Here is a 22778-nt window from a genome sequence, read left to right as displayed (position 1 = left end):
AAGACACACACTTGCAATGCAAACCTAAAGGACAAAACAAGGTCCTTTGGAAAAACAAGCACTGATGTGAAAACAGCTAAATTCAATACAGCAGTTTAAGTGGACAAAATAACATACTAAAGAATTAGCAGCAGTGGGGTGAAGACCCTGTTCTGGTATCTCTGCAGCTGTGAAAAAGGATGATTGTTGAAATGAATGAAATGTAAGAAATTCCCTTTTTTTGACACAGTTTGTCATTTGTTAAGAAAGTTATGCTGTTTAAAATGTTATGCCAGTTGTAACCTGTCTGTTAAGGAAGTTATGCTGTTTGTACCAAAATTTGTACCCTCAAAACCTTATTCCAAGTTGTATACCCCCTCTAAAACCCCGGGTTCCCTTCCCCTTCCGTCGGGCTAGGCTGTCCCCATTCCCCGCCGGCTCCTCGAACTGCTGGCCCCGCCTAATAGGAAAATCCAAGGACTTCCATGGTGCATCGCTCCAAAACCGAAGTACAGTTGCCAGCAAGCAGACCCAAAAGCCGGGACCCAGCACAAAATCCAGATAAAAGGGAAACACTACAACACCGAGAAGACCCTCAGCTACCTAAGGACTGAATTCTGCTTCTGCCGCCTCGCCACGACCACAAAGAGACTGGGAAGAAGTGACGCCCCTAGACCACACGAGCCCAGTTGGGTTGCCGGGGATTCCCGCGAGATCGGAGCCTCCCGACTCTGCTGCGGCGAGAGCAGAAGGTCCGACTGACACCTGATCCTCAGCGGCGACAGGAGCGAGGGCGGCGACAGGAGCAGAGGCGGCGCAGGCGACCCCTCGAGTTCCCCCTTTAAAGAGCTGACTAATAAAGGCTTTTCAAAGGAGCAGGTCTCCTGGCCCATTTATAACAATTTGGGGGCTCGCCGGGATCTAAGCCACGCCCAGAAGAGGACCAGGACGGGAAGGCGCAGCCCGACCTCGGACCTCCTGGACAGCTGGACATCCCGGACCAGAGGACGACGCTCGCCAGCCTCGCGGGACGCCACTGGGGGAGCATCGGTAAGAACAACCGGTGGTGGGAGTGGAGACGAGCGGATGTGGAGTGAATGAGTGGGGGGCCGGCAGCTCGGACCCCCCAAGCGAGTTTAGGACTGCTGAATACCGCGGTCCGCACCCCGCGAGGGGGCCGGCCGGGAAAAGCAGGAAGCGAGTGAACTGAGAGTGACTGAGGCGTCTCCAGGGGCATAGGCGCCCCCTCTGGACGTGCGGAGGAATTTAGAGAGTAAGTGGCACGTCAAAGAAGTGAAGCACGCACCACACTGGCTGAGGTTATAGCCCGGGGTGTCACAGGAGACTAGCGCTGGCTGGGGGAGCGGCTGGAACTCTAAGGGCGGGTTGCCCAGGCTACTTTCGGGGCTTGTGAGTTGGCACTGGCTGGGGTAACTACCGGGGTGTAAGGAGAGAAAGGGAGCACTGGCTGAGGCTACGGCCCAGAGCGTCTGAGTACCGGCTGGGGTAGCAAAGAGGCTGCTTTCGGGGTGCTTTGGAGACTGGCTGGGGTAGCTGTCGGGGTGCTGGGATAAAGAGTACTGGCTGAGGCTACGGCCCAGAGCGTCTGAGTACTGGCTGGGGTAGCAAAGATAGGCTGCTTTCGGGGTGCTTTGGAGACTGGCTGGGGTAGCTGTCGGGGTGCTGGGATAAAAGTCTGCATTGGTCGGGGGTATCTTGGGTACGCTTTCCGGGTTCGAGAGGTAGAACTGGTCGGGGGTGCCCAGGGAAGAGGTACGCTGTCCGGGTGCAGGGGAGTAAAGGAGTGCTGGCTAAGGGGTAGTGGCTGAGGCCCTAAGGGCGGGTCACCAGGCTACCTGTGGAGCATTCCGAGCACTGGCAGGGGTAGTGCCCAAACCCTGAGAGGGTCCCTGGGGCTACTTACGAGTGCTCAAAGAGTGAGTGAGAGTTAAAATTTGGGCTGCCCGCCTTTAAGCTTGTGTATGTGTAGGGGCACCTTAAAGAAGTTTAATTAAAACAAAGTCAAGTAATTTTGCTTTGTGTTGCCCTGAAGTAAAGTTTCTGTCAGAATAGGAACAGCGTAGTTTTTATTTGAGACCCACTGAAAATGGGGGCGTACATAAGTAGAGTGGAGCCAGTTGAAGAGAGAGAGAAAAAGATAAAACAAATTCCATCGGACAGTCCACTAGGACAAATGTTAGAACTATGGGAGGTTGATGAGGCCACTAAAAGCTTAGACAGAATCAAGATGATCCATTATTGCATAGAGGCTTGGCCTAACCTAAATTTACCTGCAAAATGGCCATGGTGTGGAACTAAAGACCCCTGGATGTGTTCACAATTGACTCAATACTTGAAATCTCGAGGAGATTCAAGTATTGAACAGATACTCTATGCTATCTGTTGGCAAAAACAAGTAGTCAAAAATAAAACAACAAAAATATGTAAGTTACAGCAAGGGAAACAAAGGAATGAAAAGCAGAAGAACCAAAAAGAAGCTAGCCATAATTGGGACCCCTTAGAACACTTGCCTCCTCCTACAGTTTATCCCGAAGTAATCCTCCAACCTCACCTAAAAATCATACCTTCCCAAACTGTAATCCCTGTTCCTTCCCCAGCTTACCCCCCTCCAATTTATAACCCCTCTTACCCTCTGCCATTCCCTAACACTGGTCTAACCTCCTCTCCTTCACCATCCACAATCCCTGCACCCCCTCACAGCTGGGAGTTAGGTCTGGCACCTAACAATGCATCCTGTCAGGCAATAAAAAACCCAGAAAGTTACCCTTACAGTAACACCAGGTCAAAAACCAAACTCTTTCCCCTAAGATGGTCCCATTGGGTGGGGCAGTTGGAGGAATAGGGTTTGTCAATACACCTTTAACAGCGTCAGAAGTCAGAAGTTTTAAGAAAGAGCTGGGGAATCTAGTTGAAAACCCAGTGAGAATTGCCAACCAGATTGACCAGTTTTTGGGCCCAAATATTTATACATGGGGAGAACTAAACTCCATCTTAAATATACTCTTCAATCCAGACGAGGTTCGGCTGGTTAGGGCAGCAGGGATGCGCATCTGGGAGAGAGAAAACCGAATGGGCCCTCCCGGTGACCAGAAGTTGCCAATAGCTGACCCAGGATGGGACCCAAACAGAGGAGAAGGGAGGAGAAATATGGAAGATTATAGAAACCTAATGATAAGAGGTATTAAAGAATCAGTTTCTCGGAGTAGCAACACCAAATTAGCTTTTAACAGGACGCAAGAGAAAGATGAAACCCCAGCAGCCTGGCTGAGCAGGCTCAGACAAAATTTCCAGCAATATTCTAATTTGGATCCAGATAGCCCAGAGGGACAGATATTATTAAAGTTACAGTTTGTCACAAAATCCTGGCCAGATATCAAAAGAAAACTTGAAAAGATGAAAGACTGGCAAGACCGAGAAATAAATGAATTATTAAGGGAAGCCCTAAGAGTATACCTTAGGAGAGAAGAAGAAAAAACAAAGGCAAAAACCAGGATTATGGTAGCCGTGGCCAGGGAAAGTGTAAAGGATCTCAGAAAGGATACTAAGAGTGAAAGAAACACAAAATCTTTACCAGAAAAGGTAAGAGAAATGAACCCACCACCTTGGGATACTCTTCAGAGACCAGGAAGACCCGAGCCTGTTTTTATTGTGGAGAAATAGGACACTTTAAGAAACATTGCAAAAAAATATCATTTGATAAGACTGTCATGAAGGAACAAGAGGCATTAGAAAAATTATTGAGGAAGGAGGTCAAGGAGGATTGGGGGTGTCATGGGCTCTATGCATTAGGGGACCCCATGAAACATCAAGAAGGGCCCATAGTAAATTTTGAAATTGAAGTAGGTCCCCAACATGAAGAGTTTGAGTTTTTAGTGAATACTGATGCAGATAAATCATGTTTTAACCGACTTCCAGTTGAAATTGCGATTAGAAGAAAGACATGTGAAGTCCTAGGAGCAGAAGGGGAGCCTTTCAAGGCTTCAGTTATAAAAAATGTAGAAATTAAAGAAAATTCCAAAAGATGTGTCACTAATTCGATATATCTACCCAAAGTAGACAGTAACCTGCTGGAAAAGGACCTGCAAGTTCAGTTAGAAGTAAGGATTCTTCCTAGAAAAGGAAGAATGGTGCTACAAATCATGAGGCTGACTGTTAGAGACTTAGGGGAAGTCAGGCCAGAGGTCTGGGCTGAGGAGAGAAAATATGGATATTTAGATATCCCACCTATAGAAATAAAAATACAAGAAAAGACACCTCCTATAAGGGTCAGGCAATATCCTATTTCTCTAGAAGGGAAAAAAGGACTAACCCAAATTATAACCCATCTACTCACAGAAAGAATATTAAAACCTTGTATGTCACCCCACAACACTCCTATTCTGGCTGTAAAAAAGGCAGTGCAAAACCTAAGAGAAGTGAACAAAAAGACAATTACCAGGCACCCGGTGGTACAAAACCCCTACCCGCTCCTGAGCAGGATTCCTGGAGACCAGTCCTGGTTTACTGTAATAGATCTAAGGGATGCTTTTTGGACCTGTCCTTTGGCAGAGGGGGGCCGAGATTGGTTTGCTTTTGAGTGGGAGTGCCCTGAAAGTAAGAGAGGGCAGCAACTGAGATGGACTCGTCTTCCTCGGGGGTCCACTGAAGGCCCAAACCTCTTCGGGCAAGCCCTAGAAGAGTTACTGAGACAGTTTATCCCTAAAAACGGTGTGCAGATCCTGCAGTATGTAGATGACCTCCTAATGTCGGGGAAAAAGCAGGATAAAGTGAAGGAAACCAGTATTAATCTACTGAATTTTCTGGGGGAAAAAGGCCTCAAAGTGTCAAAGAACAGACTGCAGTTTATAGAATCGTGGGTCACCTGCTTCAGACACCTCATTGGGGAAGGGTGTAAGAAATTAAGCCCTGAGAGAATCTCAGGTATGCTCTCAGTCCCAGCTCCAACCACAAAAAAAAATACAAGAAAATTATTAGGACTCTTTGGTTATTGCAAGCTATGGATAGAAAAATATTCCCAAAGTGTTAAATTTCTCTATGAGAAGTTAGTCCAACCTGAACCTGAAAAATGGACAGATAAGGATGAAGAACAATTGAAAGACCTAAAGACAAAATTGTCTTCAGCCCCTGTCCTGAGTCTCCCAGACCTTAAGAAAAAGTTTGACCTATTCATTAACTCTGAAGGGGGAATAGCTTATGGAGTATTAACCCAAGAATGGGGAGGACACAAAAAGCCTGTCGCATATCTTTCCAAACTTTTGGATCCAGTTGCAAGAGGGTGGCCGGCTTGCCTCCAGGCTGTAGCAGCCACAGCTGTTCTTGTAGAAGAAGCACAAAAGCTGACACTGCAAAGAAAAATCATTGCACACACACCCCATGATCTCAGGACAGTGTTGAGCCAAAGGGCTCAACAATGGCTGACTGACTCTAGAATTTTAAAATATGAAGTGATTTTAACCGGCACCAGTGATTTAGAGCTAATCACATCAAAAAATCTAAATCCTGCCCAGTTCCTCTCAGGGGAACCCACACCAAACTTAGAGCACAATTGCCTGGAAATCATAGATTTACAAACAAAAGTAAGGGAAGATCTTAAAGATACACCTCTACCATGTGGGAGGGTGCTATTTATTGATAGATCATCTAGGGTGACAGAAGGAAAGAGAATATCAGGCTATGCAATAGTCGAAGGTACGGAAAGAGACAATTTAAAAGTTATAGAAAAAGAAAAACTGCCCCCCCATTGGTCTGCCCAGTGTTGTGAAGTCTATGCCCTCAAGAGGGGATTAGATTTATTAAAACAAGATCAAGGTACAATCTACACAGACTCGAGATATGCATTTGAAATAGTACACACATTTGGAAAAATCTGGAAAGAAAGAGGCTACCTAAATTCAAAGGGGAAAAATCTGATACATAAAGAATTAATTAAATTGGTGTTAGAATCTCTTGTGAAGCCCCAAGAAATAGCAATTGTACATGTCAAAGGACATCAAAAAAAGGACACATTTGAAGGAAAGGGCAACCAAGTAGCTGATCAAGCAGCCAAACTAGCAGCTCAAAGGCTGGGAGAACCAATAAAAATTCTTACTTTAAATGATGTACCAGCTAACAAAGTTAGTGAACCCATATATGATGAAAATGAATTAAAAGAAATAAAAAAATTAGGTTTACACCAAGGGAAGCAGGAAGAATGGCTGACCCCAGATAGAAGAACATTCCTAAATAAAGCAATAGCTCGAAAAACGCTGGCAGAAATCCACAACTTAACTCACTGGGGCACCCAAGAGTTGTGTAATGATTTTCTGAGAGAACACCTATGTGTTGGAATCTATAACCTGACTAGAGCAGTTACTGAAGGATGCCTAATTTGTCAAAAAGTAACAAACTTCACAGAAATGCCTCCAGTACAAGGACATAAGCATCTTTTAGTTATAGTTGATCACTTAACGCATTGGGTAGAAGCCTTCCCTACAAAAAGGGAAACAGCACAAGTAGTAATAAAGATACTACTAGAACACATCATTCCCCGATATAGACTGATAAATAACATCGTTTCAGACAGAGGCCCCCACTTTGTAGCACAAGTCCTGCATGATATTGTTAAAGCCTTAGAAATGAAATGGCAGTTACATACACCCTGGCATCCTCAAAGCTCAAGAAAAATTGAAAGAATAAATAAAACCTTCAAAAATGTATTAACTAAATTAATAACAAAAACTGGAATGAATTGGCTAAAATGTTTGCCCCTAGCACTCTTGAAAATCTGAGTTCGACCAAGGTCAGACATAGGGGCTTCACCATACACAACTATCCCGAATAAAAAGACCATTGCCACTTCCCAGTGTCTCTGATACCCCAGCAAAGACTCCCTCCAAATAGACCACCATTAGAGACCCAGACACACTTAGACCCGTTGTTCAAAATCTTTCCAAGTTGTTATCAAAAGCTGTCATTTAAAAATGTTCTCTGTAAGTTGTTCTAAAATACCATGAAGTGTTAAGCTGTTTAAAAAAAAAAAAAAAAAAATTACAGATCTCTCATAGGGCACACCACAGAAGGGCTAATCAAAAACTGAAAAAGAAGTGGGAATACACTGAAAGGAACTCCATAAGGCCAGCTAAATACCTTCACCAACCCAAGAGGCAAGACCAGGTGAGATCAAGACAATGGTTCATACTGGACTCTTGGGAGGACTAAAACATAGTCCTATTGAGCAAACACATTGAAAGAGCATGCTCTAAGAGCTATTGTCCCACTTCCCCAACCCAAGAGGCAAGACCAGGTGAGATCGAGACAATGGTTCATACTGGACTCTTGGGAGAACTACACACCATCCCATCTATGACGGGGAGAACCTGCAGTCCCTTATAAGAGTTCACACTCATGTAAATCCCACGTGTTTTAATATAAAGCAGTATTAGATTGCATGAAATGCTGCAAATTTAAGCAGCGCCTAACTGAAAAGTGCCCTATAAGAGAATAGTTTTACTTTAGTTAGAACCTCAAACTGAAGAACTAAATAAAAGATATTCCCATGAATCAAAAACTGCCAATTGATGCGGGCAAAGGCCCGATCAAAGAAATAGAGGGGGGACTGAAATGAATGAAATGTAAGAAATTCCCTTTTTTTGACACAGTTTGTCATTTGTTAAGAAAGTTATGCTGTTTAAAATGTTATGCCAGTTGTAACCTGTCTGTTAAGGAAGTTATGCTGTTTGTACCAAAATTTGTACCCTCAAAACCTTATTCCAAGTTGTATACCCCCTCTAAAACCCCGGGTTCCCTTCCCCTTCCGTCGGGCTAGGCTGTCCCCATTCCCCACCAGCTCCTCGAACTGCTGGCCCCGCCTAATAGGAAAATCCAAGGACTTCCATGGTGCATCGCTCCAAAACCGAAGTACAGTTGCCAGCAAGCAGACCCAAAAGCCGGGACCCAGCACAAAATCCAGATAAAAGGGAAACACTACAACACCGAGAAGACCCTCAGCTACCTAAGGACTGAATTCTGCTTCTGCCGCCTCGCCACGACCACAAAGAGACTGGGAAGAAGTGACGCCCCTAGACCACACGAGCCCAGTTGGGTTGCCGGGAATTCCCGCGAGACCGGAACCCCCGACTCTGCTGCGGCGAGAGCAGAAGGTCCGACTGACACCTGATCCTCAGCGGCGACAGGAGCGAGGGCGGCGACAGGAGCAGCGGCGGCGCAGGCGACCCCTCGAGTTCCCCCTTTAAAGAGCTGACTAATAAAGGCTTTTCAAAGGAGCAGGTCTCCTGGCCCGTTTACAACAATTGTGATGCTTCCAACAGGACAGACTTACTCATGAAGATAATTGTGGGAAACAGAACCTACACACACATGCAGCAGTGCTGAGCCAAAGGCTGCACAAATGCTTTGTTATACTCAACACAGCAGTCAAATCTTGCACCCAAACACAGGCCAGTCCTCCTGCAGTTTGCCATTTTAATTTAGTGTATAAGAAATCAAGAGACACAGAAAAGCCTAATCTGCAAAATTTTCACTCAATGTAATTTTATACTGGATATTTTGTACTGCATATTTATTCCTTTGCTTGTTGTTGGATCCCTCACAAAGTTCAGACCACTATGCTTCAGCCAGTTCTGCTGAACCCATAGTAAGGACTCTTTAAAGATTCAAGTAGTTGGTCCAGAAACAAAAAATTATTAATCCTCCCAAGTTCATTTCTTTACCTGATGGTTGATGGCATTTTTCTTATCAGGTCGGTTAAACATTATCTTTGTGATATTGTTTTTGGTAGTAACTATTAATGTTTCATAGCCATCATGTCTGCCCTCTTCTGGAGAAGCCTCTTTCTTCTGGGTAACAGATTCGGCAGAGACCAGACTTGAGACAAGGTCAGCATATTTCTGCCTGGCATCATCCTGCAATAAAAAAATAGAAATTAAAAATAGGGAAGATAAAAAAATACTTAAAAAAAAAAAAGTAAGAAGAAAATAACACACAAAAGATTATAAAAAGTTGAAATGGAAATCAGTTACAGTACTAATAAAATGGGTACCTGGGTGGAGGGGGAGGGGAAGTTGACTGCTTCAGGACAAAAGGAAATTAAAATCTCCATTATAATATATTCCAGTTAGGGGGGGAGAGGAGGGGAACATGTATTTGAGCACTGCAGAACATGCTTCAAGCCACCTTAAAGGCAGCAGCAATAGATTCACAAAATAAAAGTATATAGATGTTGGGATGACGACATTTATTTTGCTGGAAGAGTGCCCCCATCCACGATTAGGATTATCAGAGAGACCTTTATCATATTCCCAGCATTTACACGTTTCTATGGATCCTTTGTTTCTGCTTTCCAGTCAGACATTTCTCCAACAAGTTTTTTTTTAGAATATCTGTTGCTGAATAGCACTGAAATGGATCTTATGGCATTTTAAAACTGCTTGGAGACAATAGCTTTCATTTATCACTAACGTGACACACAGAAGCCTAAAGAATCCTGTCTCCCTAGCAGCGATTAAAAAAAAATATTAAGTACTTGGTTGTTAAAACTTATTGGCTTGGAAGAATAATACAGTTTGAATAATTCAATAATCCATAATGAGTAGCACATGGAATTGTCTATCTACTCTCCACTCCAACTTGAGGAGCTGATTCTTTTCCTTAAATATTTTTTGACCACTCTTAAAAGTGGCCAGGGCCACCTCAAAAATAACCCTAACACCCCAAACTGAACAAATGATCAAAATGCACCCCAAAAAACCCAAAGCAGAACAATATCTTATATTCATGAAATTATGCAAACATATTTTCTTTAAAAAAAAAAAAAAAAAAATATACAACCCCCCTCCTCTATAGTAAAGTCTTTTTGACTGAACTCAGCAGCTACTACTGAGCAGCAGGCCTAATGCAGCACTGAGACAGGTGATTTGAAAAGCTTCTTTCCTTCATTTAATAGCAGCTGAGGAAACCATGGCAGCTCTGTGCAGTCAGACTTACTAAAGCCTGAATGAGAAGGAAATGCTTATGTATCTCTGCATCTTGATTCTCCCTGCTTGCTTCACTTGACTTCTCTAAAGGTTATGAAAGATACTAAAAACATCAAGGTATATTGAGAAAGAAGGAATGAAGAGAGGCTCTCAATACACCATTTTTTCTAGTCTTTTAGTCTACAGCATAAGGGACTGACTTTTTTAAATGGCAAAGTTATGAATGTGCTGAATTCAGACATTTGTGTTTTGCTGTAAGAACTGAGAAAATCAATCCATCTTTCTTAAAGAGAATGGACCATAATGCAAAACTCCACTATTTTCATTGGAAGTCACCACATAAGATTTCTTACACAGATATAAGCTGGCAGTAATAATGTAGAACTAGGCTTACACACTAAAAAAAAACCTCTCAAAACACTGAAGCAGTGAAGTGATTGAGGAATACAGTAGGAAACATTTTGATGGCTGAAGTAGAGATGCTCAAATAACATGTAATATTTTTAGTCATCAGACACTCATTTAAAGACCAGGCACTTCAAGGTAGAGTAACCTACACGGTATCTAAGTACAATAATGGGTTTTGTCACCTGAGACAAATTGCCAAGAGAGTTCCACGCATCCCACTTGGCTTTCTTGACGAAGTCCAGCATACCTGGTTTTGGGGCATTGCAGGGACCTTCAGTAGCCTGAAAAGACAGAGAAACAGATTTATTTAAACCTTTGGTTAAAGTTCAGATGATTTGGTAGAAAAGATGATGACTGTTCTGAATACTCATCTGATCAGGATCTAGAATTCTGCTCTGAGAGAGAAGGAATACTGTTTGGACAATATTCTGACAGTTCACACACCATGAAGTTTTCAGTGTCTGCTATTTCTAATATTGCATTGGGTTTCCAGAAGCACCAATATGAGAGAATGGTTTCCAAAACACCCATGCATTTCAAGTTTTCCTACCTCAGAAAATGCAGAAATTTTATACTTATAAAGAATGTTAAAGGCCTGTTAGCTGTGTGAAGACACCACCAAATAGGATCTATTAATTTGGATCTTACTTCAAAGTTGGCCCTGCTATGAGCAGGGGCATTGGACCAGCTGAACTGCAAGAATCTGAGCTGAAGTATTCTATGATCTGTTTTCCTGAAGAAAAATGTATTATTGGAAAGAAATATTTCAAGTGGAAGGCAGGGAAAAAAAAAATGCATTTCTGAGCTCACTATTATCAATCAATAAATCTACCAGGAACTATCAGCTGTCTTTAAGGTTTTTTTAATGAGTTATGATTGCCTTCCTCAACATACCAAGTCATAGCCTGTACTTACCCTGCAGTCAATCCTCATCTACAAATACTTCCCAAAATACCAATGCCAGCCCTGCTATGGAGATAAAGCTATTTCTGCAAAGGTTTCCTTTCATGCTGTGGTAAAGAATAAGTGTGGAGGAACAGCCTTGAATTCAAAATAAACAAACAAAAAACCCCAAACAAAACCTACAATAACCATACTAAAAAATATATAAAAAGAGAGAGGAAAAAACTCTTGAAATCAACTTTCAAATGCCAACACCATTATATTACAGGCCCAGATGACCATACATACAAGAAATTTAAAAGGAAGCATTCAGCCTACTCTTTTTTTCCTAGGCATAAGCCATTTTGCAAAGCTGAATCAGTATTATTATATAGAAGGCATTACACAATGGATGCAATTTTGCTCTATTTCTTTGAATAAAGGTTTCTACTCAAACCATGAAAAAACAGGTTTGGCTTCCCTCAGAATTCAGGCGTTTTAAGGGCCTGACATTTCAGGAACAAAATCTGAGCACAAAAAATGAAGAGCCTGTTAACACACAGTACATTTGAACAGACTGTATTTTAAATAAATTTTACAGGCTCATCTCCTCAGGTTATAAATGCCCCTTATGAAACAAAATAACTCAAGTCAAGCCTACCTGTTTAAACAGGGCATAGAGTTTCAACTTAGTTTCATTCCCAGGATCCTTTTTCAAAAGCTTCAGCTGTTCTTGAGCCTTTTGGAAATCCTTCTGGCTGACCTGCATGGTGGCTGCAGTCATGTGCAGGTGAATTGCTGGAACACAAACAGCTTGTGCTGGCCTGGGGGTAAGTGGGGAAGAAAAATCCCATTACTTGACTTTTGTGAAAGTCTAGAGGAAAAACAAATACACTGCTTTTTAAGATATTTGAAGTAAATGTGGAATATTACATACAACACTAACCAAAACAACAAGAAGAAAGATATTAAAATTCATGAGAAAGTTGCATTAGAAGTTTTCTTTTGCTGTGATATAATTAACCTTTGGAAATTATTAATTTTTATAAATTATTTAAATCTCATCTCCTTGTACTCAGCACCTTGAATAATGCATTCAGTTCTGGGCCCCTCACTACAGGAAAGACATTTTGGTGCTGGAATGTGTCCAAAGAAGGGAACAAGGCTGGTGAAGGGTCTGGAGCACAAATTCTGTGGGGAGCAGCTGAGGGAGCTGGGGGTTTTTAGCCTGGAGAAAAGGATGCTCAGAGGGACCTTGTCACTCTCTACAACTGCCTAAAAGGAGGCTGTTGCTGGGTGGGGGTGAGTCTCTTCTCACAAGTAACAACTGACAGGATAAGAAGGAACAGCTTTAAGCTGCACCAGCAGAAGTTTAGAGTGGCAAGGATGATCTTCCCAATATCCAGATGGGTGGTCAGGCATTGGAAGAGGCTGCCCAGGGAAGTGGTGGAGTCACCATGCCAGGAGGTATTTAAAAGATGTGTCTCTGTGGCATCTGGGGACACGGTTGAGTGGTGGACTTAGGAGTACTGGTTGGACTTGATAATCTCAAAGGCCCTTTCCATCCTAAATGGTTCTATGATTAGCAGCTATTTACATCAATGAATTTATACGAGTATGAAGCCTGTCTGCTCTTTGTGATGTTTTCAAGTGTGTGTGCTTCTAGCCAGGAACATTTAAATTTGAAAGTCTGGTTCTCCTTTCAGGGTAGCACAAGTGAAGACCAATTTCAAAATGTACTTTGGAAAAGTACTGTCAGTAAACCAGCTTGTAGACACTTGAGAAAAAAAGGAAGTCAAAATATTCCGGGAGAACAATCTCCACCAGAAAAAGGCAGTTCCATCAAAACCTCCCCCAAAAGTAGCAAATCTAACTCAATTTTATAATACTTTGTAAAAGCAGGCTTACTTCAGTAAAGTTTGGAATCAAAAGCCAAGAAGTCTTACAATTTTGATTTATTTCAAAAGGGCAAAAGCACATCGTTATAGCTTTTTTTTTTTCTTAAATTGCAATAGACGTTCAGCCTTTTTACTATTTTTAAAATGTTTGCAGTTTATGTATCAACCTTCCTTTTCTATTCTACTAAAAAGAAAAAAAAAGGCCCAACTTTCTCTATTCTTACAGACACATCTGTCATGTTGGAACATCATATATGATAGATTTTATAATCAGTCTCATTTGAAAAATTAATGAGTATCTCAAACAAAGACTGACAGAATGCCTAATCTATTTAATGTTAATATTTCAGTTACAGGGCAATCATTTAAAAATCATGGAAATCCTGCCTTTTTATACATGCCTAATGAGAATTTAAAAGATGTTCTACTGCCTACCTCAAAAATATCCTCATTGCTCTTATTTCCTAAAGAAAATTCATTTTCTGCTGAAAGCCTTAAAGTTGCAGACAGAAAGTGTGAAGAATGTCAACTGTTCCCTGTTAATTTAATTTCTCTCTCATTTTATGTTGATAGATGATGTCTTGTAAAAATATTTCTAAGACTGATTGGTTTTATGTCCTGTTACAGCCCTTCTTTGTCAATAAAATCTAAGTTCTGGTATTTTGGAGATACCGAGTTTGAATGACAGACATGGGAAGAATACTTTTTGTTCTACCCAGAATTTCTTGAAAAAAGTGAAAGGATTTCAAAACTAGCTTCAAAATCTTATGCCAGTAGCAAGAAACCTATCTGAACAATACAAAATGGAATAGGTTATCAGAAAAGGTTGCAGGAACAGAAAGTCCTTTTACTTAAGCTGATCAGCTCTAAGCCTTTATTCAGATACCAGTGCACCCAAACAAACGAGGTAAACAACTCTCACTGCAAGCAACATTCAAGCTGGTGTGTTCAGGAGACTCTGTCAGAGTTTAACAAGTTCATCCCTTAAATAGCTGGGAGATTATTTAGCCAACTTGTGGACTCCATTTCCAGCATCAAAAAACCCACCTTCAGCAGGAAAAAGTGCATCTAAATGGATACGGATACAAGCTTTCTAACACTGCATCTCTTTCATCAGTCTGTCCTGGAGTCCCAGAACATTAAATCTTCAGTTCATATTCCCAAACGTGTTTTTAAAGTCACATTTACAGGAAAAAAGAGCAGCTGTTTCTTTTGGTTTGGCTTTTTTTACCCTCTGTTTTGCTAGCCAGCTTTGGAATTACTGAAATGCTACTGTCCCCAAGATGACCTGTGTATCTGCTACAAATTTTCCTGTCAAGTCTAGGCAGTGACTGAGATAGATCCCACGTTTAAAATGGAGACTTGGGTTTACACCATGTTTGACAATCTGGATTTCATTCCAGATTTCAGGCTGTGGTCAGTATAATAAAAAGGCTTAAAGAATCTCTTCTATATACAATTTGATAATGATCATAAATCAACAAAAGTTGATGAACAAGCAGCTGGGGAGAGGAGGATGCCATAGCAGCTGATGTGAAGGTATGTACACACATATTTATGGTTAGGGTTGGTTTGGTCTGAGTTTCTTTGCATTTAGCAGGTCACAGCTGTCTTCCTTATTAAGGATGCAAAGTAGACAAGTTAGAAGAGGAAGAGAAAATGATCAGATGAATCGAAAAAATTTGGCTGGGGAAAAGTGGAATAGTCTTACAGTAAGTCCAGGCTCAGAAGAACTTTTCTGTTTGGTTATACTCACTTTTTGCTTCTTAAGTTAAATGTTTGGGTAAAATTGTTATCTATCCACTTCAAATACTTCATCTGTCATTCTTCTTTTCCTCCTTACCTACTGATTTATAACAGGAAATTGTGCAGCCTAGGTGTTTATTAAAGTCTGTTTATAAGAAAAGGCCTTTTATCTTTCATTCTTCCTTGCTGCTTGTAGCTCAATTCTCTGCAGAACATTAATGATTCACCCCATTCCTCCTGCCTTCTGATCTCTACAGACATTTCCTATACATCAGAGATGCTCATCAATTCTTGACATGCTACAGCTAAGCTGATTACTGTGATTTCTCCATTAAAATAAAAACTAAGGATGAAAACACAAACGAAAAATTACTTCACAATTAATTCATCTTGGGCAGGACTTCATTCTTCAGAGGCACACACGAACAGCGGTAAGAAAGCCCCTTGATCCCAAGTCGATCACATAGAGCGAGGAGATGACTCAACACCTCTCAGCACACACAGGAGAGCTGCCACCTCTGGCACTGCACAGTGGCCTCAGTCTCAAGGACAGAGGAACAGGAGAGGCTGCTGCATACCGTGTGCAACAACTTGCTCCCTCCATCTGCTGCTCCCTTGCTGTGACACCGAGTCCTTCTTAGTCACTGAGCAAATCCATGCCCCACTTTAGCTGCTGCACCAGACTTTGTGGAAACCACGCAAGGCAGGCAGAAAGCCTAGAACCTGAGATACAAGCTTTTAAGCTGAGCAGAAAAAGAAGCCTAAGAAAGGCAGTCAAAAACCCCCCTTGTATTTCTTTCTCATCTACTCACTGCAACAAAGCGAAATCATTTCCTTCACAAAGCTTCCTGTTTGTTGCCTTGCACCCTGAGACCAATTTGCTGCCACTGCCCCACTGCTACAAATTACCTTCGCTGTAGCGGCACCCACTGAAGAGTGGCGAGGGCTGGGCAACCTCCCCCAGCTGTGTAAAAAGCCAAGTCCCAGCAGACAGACAGAAGCATGAGGAGTCACAACTTGGCAGTGCAGTCAGAGACCATGACAAATACCTGCGCTCTCCTGCAAGACCAGGCACTGGGGACTTCGCAAGTTGTACACTCTGAAAAAAGAAATAAATCCTGGGCATCACTGACTGAACCTGAAACATCCAGGCTGACAATCATCTTGTATTTGCTCTCTTGGTTCAGACATCTCTTTGTTGCCATTCAGTTGTTCAGGATGTCTTGGAGGCTCATCATTCATCCTATTCACTTAATTGTCTCTTATCCTGATAAACACTCAAATGTCTTTTAAATTAAGGATTGTGATTACACCGAAAGTAATTTCTCACTGTATTATTCACATAAAGACTGCAAAGCCTGTTAAAGGCAGGCCTCTCACTTCTGTGTAATTCAATCACTTGCTTAGGGACTTGAAAAGAGTTAAAAATGCCAACATTTTGCAAAATACTGACTGCACACTTTCTAACTTTTAAAGCAACACAGCAGTTTCCTTCACAAAGACTGAACAGAAGCCAAATGATCTCTTTGGCACAGGAAACGTCAGACACACTCAGCAAAAGAAAGGGATGGATATACCTGAAATCCATCATCCATTCATTTAGTACAAGTTTTCTTTTAAACATTAGTAGATCCCAGGAAGATAAAGCACACAGAAAACCAGTTTAAAATCCTGTTAGGATTAAAATCAGTGGGTGGTGCTAGATACACATGGGTTTAAAACTCCTGACAGAAATGGAAAACACTCATTTTACATTATTTTAAGTAGCTTTAGGGAGACAAGCAAGGAAAAGAACAGGAAGTGTTGTTAGACAGAAGCAAGAAGCACATTAAACTGTCACTTGGATGAATTCTGCAACATCTTTTGTCCATTATGTGTAAAACTTCAGATCATATGTACAACATCCCTTCTTTGCCATGATCACTATCTCAGGGCGCTGTCATTTCTCCCATTGCTCTTTCCACATGTTCCTCATGCGGAACAGCAAAAGGCATGGTAACCACCCTTTGCCATTTCCCACATACAAAGAGTTTTACAGCATCATAAAATGCCACTGTTTCTGCTCATGTCCTTTCCATCTTAAAGAAAATTAGACTAAATACTGGTTTGCTGCTGCAGTTTAAAAAGTTGTATACATTGGGTTTTGTTGGGGTTTTTTTGTTATGACACAAAGCAATCAATATCCACAAACCTCAAGGTGCTCAGTGTTTGGTTATAACCTAAGACAAGCTTCTGATTGCATGCTTCTCCTGAATCCCTGCAAAGAAGAGACAGCACGCATTTCCCAGCCCAGCCCACACCTGATTTGCAGGTGTCAGCCAGACCAGACTACAATTTTTCTACAAGGTTCAGAAGCCTAAAACATATCCCAAGAGCTTCACCTGCCCCACCACCAGCAAGTGCTGCTCTTAAGAGGCTGCTGTGAAGTCACACAGGAGAAGAGCTACCAAATGAGACCCCTTGCTCCTGGTCCTACTGCTGCGGGGACACAACCATCCACAGTGAAGAACCACACGTGCCCCTTGCCAAGGTCACTGGGGCAGTCCTTGCCTGCTGATGCCCAGACAGTACCACTCCAACCAGTTTCAGGCTTCATTCCTCTTCTTTCAGCAACATTTCTCTCACTTTGATCCTCTCCTTAAAATTATCCTGATTTTTCTCCCTGCAGGGGAAAAGGGATCTGGAGAAGGAATAGCAACTTTGTATCATTAGCTCAGCTACTTTTCAGCTACATGGAGGGGTACAGGAGAAGAGGTGGTGGGAAAGCTTCTCACGCTGGCAATTGTAGCAACTGTTAGGAAATGAGGAGTGGGAAAGGAATAGAAACATGTATTTAAACTGTAACCATGAGAAAGTGAGCAACCATCTGAAAAAGAAAATTCAACATGACACTTCAACTTCTCTCATTCCACTCCCCACCCCTTCATATCAGAAGCTCTAACAAGATTTAAAAAAAAAGACAGTTTAATTACCAAACAATGACAATGAGAAAGCATTAGCAGTACCACGTTTCCTTGGTAACCAGGAAAATATTTATCATTTTCCATATTCACCTGCAGTATTTTCTGCACGTAGTAAATTTAAAATTGTACTTCACTTTATTTTGCTGACAAGAGGAAGCTACTGTCTAGGCTGTTAACCTAAAGATGATTAGAAAATTTTAATCTGCAGGTTCCCTAGGTTATCTTTCATCATGCCATTGGTTATATTCTAGTGAAAACAAACAGATAATAATGTAACATTAAGGACTCATAAATTTTTTACATAGCCTGGGTAATTCTACACCAATATAAGAGCTTTTCCCATACCACTTAAAGTGGAGAGGGCTCATTTCTGCTGCATCTCTCCAGTTAATTCTCCCCATACAAGCTACCTAGACCTGAGCTGGGAAAAAGAAGAGGCACCTGAAAATGCTAAAGCAAACTGAGTATCCTGTGGCATATTTGGAACACTCATTGCTCTTTTGCTGTTAAAAAATCCCCAGAAACAACAACTATGGAGAGTGTAGACAGTAAATTTACAGATAAATTCTGCGTAGTTTCTTCTGGCTGTAGAAGAAAAGCAAACCTTTCTTTATGCCATCTTATTATAGGCTGTTCCCAAAGAAATTCAGATCATTTAACTATACACACTTCTCACCATATACCCTTTTCAGATTGTTTTCTTTTTTCTTTTCTTGCTACTGAATTACTTTGTCATGTGTGCCTATCAAATCAGTGATGACTGCTGCTGCTGTTAGACTTCTCGCTGCAAAGCACTCTTCCTTTAAGTTGTATAGACAGATTTTCTTACAGATAGGAGTCAGTGACATTATAATATTAAAAGAAACCTCAGCTTGACAATTCTTATACTAATAAAGGCAAATTGCTTCAGGGTTTTTTTTTTCTAGGTCTGTCCTTTCATGTTTCTTCTCTTATACTGGGAAATGTGGAGTAACCACTAGGAGAAGGGAGGTGGTGGGTGAGTGGCTGCACAGTACTCCAGTTGGGGTTAAACCACAAGTCCTTTTCGATGCCCAATGTGGGGCACAAAGGGTTGAGATAATAACAGATCTGACCAGAACATGTTAGAACAAATTTGTTAAAAGCATTTAATAAATTAGTTTAATAGTTGCTGGTTACAATGCTGTTCTGTTTGTTCAGAGTTCCTGCATGTTGCTCACAGTCCCTGTTCCACCCATAGGGTCTTATCAGCATCAAAGTTATTCTCTGGAAATCAAAGAATTTGGTTCATTTGGGGAAATACCAAGTTTTATTAACCATGGCAACACCATGAATGAGTTGATGACTCAGTAGACAGAACCCTAGCCTTCCTAAAAAATTCCTCAAGATGTAAGGAAACAACTGTCCCTTCCTGTTCCACCAGCATAGTCCCTGGCAGCACCCCACTATACCACAGCATGGAGTAACTAAAATTTATTGCTATTAGACAATAAGAATGTTTCTAGTGTTCTCATATTTCCAGTGTATCTAACTAGTAGAAAACATTCAGACACTCTATAAACAATTTATCACTGCTACTTTAACAAACAGAAAGAAATGAAAGTCAAATTATTTTCTCCTTTACATTAGAATGTTTCAAGAGTTGTTCTAAACACAAGTTTGCTGTATAAATCCTTATCAGCTTTTACTGCATTACACTCCTACACTGTTTTGACATATAAAAACTAGAGGATAATTATGTGTCTGTTGGCAAATTGAAGTGCTGAATCACTATTGTTTAGTGCAAGTGGCCCAGCTGTGCTTGATAGTTTCTTTTTCAATATTAAAGAATAGCAAAGAATGAAGGCTCTAGATTGCCATTCACTGAGATATGAAATGGTCAGATCTTTGTGCTCTGCACACACACAGTTTTCTTTTATTTATGCCCTCATCATAGCTGATGGGAGAGACACTAGGATCACCTCCTGAAATCTCCACAAGAACACTCTCTTTCCAACAGACTTAAGTTGACTAGACATGGTGAATGACTAAACCATGAAAAGACCTCCTGGATGTGCTCAGTCCATGTAAGACATCACTAAAACAGGAAGATTTACAGACAGATATCCTCTTAAACGCATTTTAAAGTTAATAAAATAAGAACATTAGCAGAAAAAATATAGAGCTGCGATACTCATACATGTGACATTTGCTGAGAATCACTGAGAGTTTATTGCAGCATTTGGAGAGCAGCAAACTCAAATACATCCCTTACACATCCTTATCCAAGGTGACTTAACAGAAAGTTATGAACAAATATTCAAATTCATTTTGCTGCTAATGGAGAAAGAAAAAAGCCATTTTGACTTGGCTTGCAGGGACAAATCTTGTTGGCCATAGGGAAAGCAAGAAAACATATACTTTAATATACAGTGGCTTATGGCCAACATAGGTAGGTTTCTTGACAAAGATACAACCAGCTCCTGCAGCTCCCACCCACATCAGAACACCCACTGACACTCCTCATAGTGCAGCTGAATCATGAAAGGAAACAAAAATTTTGTCTGAGGCTTGCTTTCTCTCCTGAATCCATGACATCTAGATACAATAGGGGTGGACAAAAAGAATACTCAACAAAACAGTAACAAAGCAGTATTTGCCAATGGCTTATCCTGCCCAAATCTACAACTCTTTCAGACAGCTTAGAATTAAACACCATCTTGGTTTTGTCAGTATTTCCTGCACCCACAATCAAACAGACCAACAGGTTGCCTTTAAAGACCTGGGGCAACTTACTCAACAAAAATCTGATAAAATGGAATGGAATTCGCACACATACCAAGGGACTTCACATCATGTCTTACTAAGACAGTGTAAAAAGTTTAAATTATAGCACTTAAAAGGCTGCACCTAAAGCAGCAGCTCCCAAGACAGAGGTCAGAGGATTGTGTTGAATTGTGCCACTTATAACTGGGGATGCAACACAGGCAGAGTCAAACTGTCTTCTGCTATCATTGTAGAGATAATGAAGAATTATTGATCTGGGAGACAGGCAGACAAACCACGTAACTTGGAAGTCTTCCTCTGAATAAAAGTGTGTTTCATCTGGCATCATTCTGGCAATCAAGAATATCAACACAAAACCAGATTCTTCTGCTTCAGAAACAGGCTGACTATACTGACATGTTTGAAGCAGTAAGCCTTTTACAAGCACATGTATCATGGTATGAAATGACTGCACATTTGAAATTAAAAACTTACCCTGTTTAATGGTTAGCTTCTAAGGACCAAATTTTCCAAGAATTATTAGCCATTCTATAAGCTATATACTTCTTACACCAGACCTTCTACCAGAAAAAGTATTATCAAAACACCTTACCAGAAAAATAGTAGCCACTTTTTCGGAGGCCCAAAGAATCAGTAAAGAATCCAAACAACACAATACTTACAATCCTCAATAAATAATTTTTATTCACAATTAAGAATGGACTCTCTACTACTCAACACTGGTGAGACACCTGGATTACTGCATCCAGACCTAAATTCCCCAAGACATGGTCATACTGGAAAGAGACCAGAAAAGAATCATGAAGATGGAGCATCTCACATATGAAGAGAGTCCTAGAGAACTAGAATTGTTCAGAAAGCTGTGTTCCATGACAATCCATCCTCAGGACTTCCAGACACCTTCGCTTGACATTAGCAATGAACTGTGAAATCCAGCTCCATTACAAACACCTTGCTGCTCTAGATTACATTTTCTTGATTTAAACTGCTGTGTGTATTTCCATTCAAAACAGTTTAAGAGTATGCTTAAATAAGGATGTAAGTTTATCAGGACACTTTTCTGGAAAACTATCCCATCATCTCACCATTACCGTTTGTCTTTTAAGTTGTATTGCTAAATCAGCATCAGCAAACAAGATGTAGTAGCTCCTGCAATTAACATGTACATTTGCAGAGAAAGCCTCCCATTAAGAGATTTGGTTGTTCATTTTGTTGTTCATTCCTTTGACTAGTTAAACCCAATATTCAAAACATAGTGGATTAGTTTATTCCAATGGCAATGTTTCAGAATCTAGGCCCTTAAAGAAAAAGAGAAATTCAAGACCCTTTGGTGGTATGAAGAACATTTCTGAGATACTTTTAAAGTTACAAATGCTAGGGGAAGCTGATTTTATCAGTGTTTTGCAAAACTTACTGCAAAAGTCAAATGGCACAAGGTTTCAAGAAAGGAAAGAAGGTGGTTTATTTAATATATAAAACAAACAAAAAATACTACTACTTAAAAGGTAAGGAAAGTATGATGAGCTCTCTAAACTTCCTATTGACTTGCACCAAGACAGGAAAGACTAAGCTTAGGGGAAAAATAGGTTTAAAATCAAAGCATATAGGAGCTCTGCTTGCTTTTCTGGAGGTCAGGCAAAGGTCTGTGACTCACATAACTTAGATCATAAACACCAACTAGAACTACAGATCTGACCTACCAAAGGGAATTTTGCAAAGGTAAGTGGGGTTATCCTGAGCAGGAGGAGGAGAGTACCTGAGCACTACAGAATCCAGCACGAGCCAAGGAGAGCTGATGAATGGAAATCTGTCACAGAGAAAGGTGTTGATTGATAGGGAATAGCAAAGAGTTGAGCAAGGCACATTAGTGCAGCCTGAAATACAGCACCAAGAGGCACAACTTCCTCCAGAGAGTCAAAAAACAAAATGCAAGAGCCTGTGTAAGACAGCACCAGGGAGTAAAAAACATACTCCACAGGGCTTCCCTGGTGTAGGATCGAGGTCTGTGTTTTGTACTGCGGATAAGACACAACCCTTGTATATTGACATTCCCATGTCAGTGAACCAGGATGCATTCCCATTCAACTGCCAGAGGTGGGGGAAGTTGGCAGGCAGATGTTCAGGAGGCTGCAGGACATCTGCTACCTACACCTCACTGAGATCCA

At 41.2% G+C, this 22778-nt stretch overlaps 1 protein-coding gene across 4 annotated transcripts in view; it reads right to left on the bottom strand.

The window, feature by feature from the left end:
• Window positions 1-22778, bottom strand: part of ECI2 (enoyl-CoA delta isomerase 2) — a 34240-nt gene that overhangs the window by 7249 nt on the left and 4213 nt on the right. For 2 of the 4 annotated variants that reach the window (XM_066325312.1, XM_066325305.1), the window contains exons 2-5: window positions 15815-16004; window positions 11923-12085; window positions 10562-10660; window positions 8709-8900 (exon numbers count right to left, since the gene is read on the bottom strand). In XM_066325312.1, coding sequence (XP_066181409.1) covers window positions 8709-8900; window positions 10562-10660; window positions 11923-12085; window positions 15815-15909 — 549 coding nt within the window. In that variant the 5' untranslated portion in view covers window positions 15910-16004. The remainder of the gene's footprint in view (window positions 1-8708; window positions 8901-10561; window positions 10661-11922; window positions 12086-15814; window positions 16005-22778) is intronic. The other 2 variants (XM_066325329.1, XM_066325319.1) reach the window with 2 other exon arrangements.

The sequence above is a fragment of the Sylvia atricapilla genome, chromosome 1, assembly GCF_009819655.1.
Source record: "Sylvia atricapilla isolate bSylAtr1 chromosome 1, bSylAtr1.pri, whole genome shotgun sequence".
Taxonomy (NCBI): Eukaryota; Metazoa; Chordata; class Aves; order Passeriformes; family Sylviidae; genus Sylvia; species Sylvia atricapilla.
Note: the sequence above shows the minus strand (reverse complement) of the source record. Positions and strands in the feature narration are given on the sequence as shown.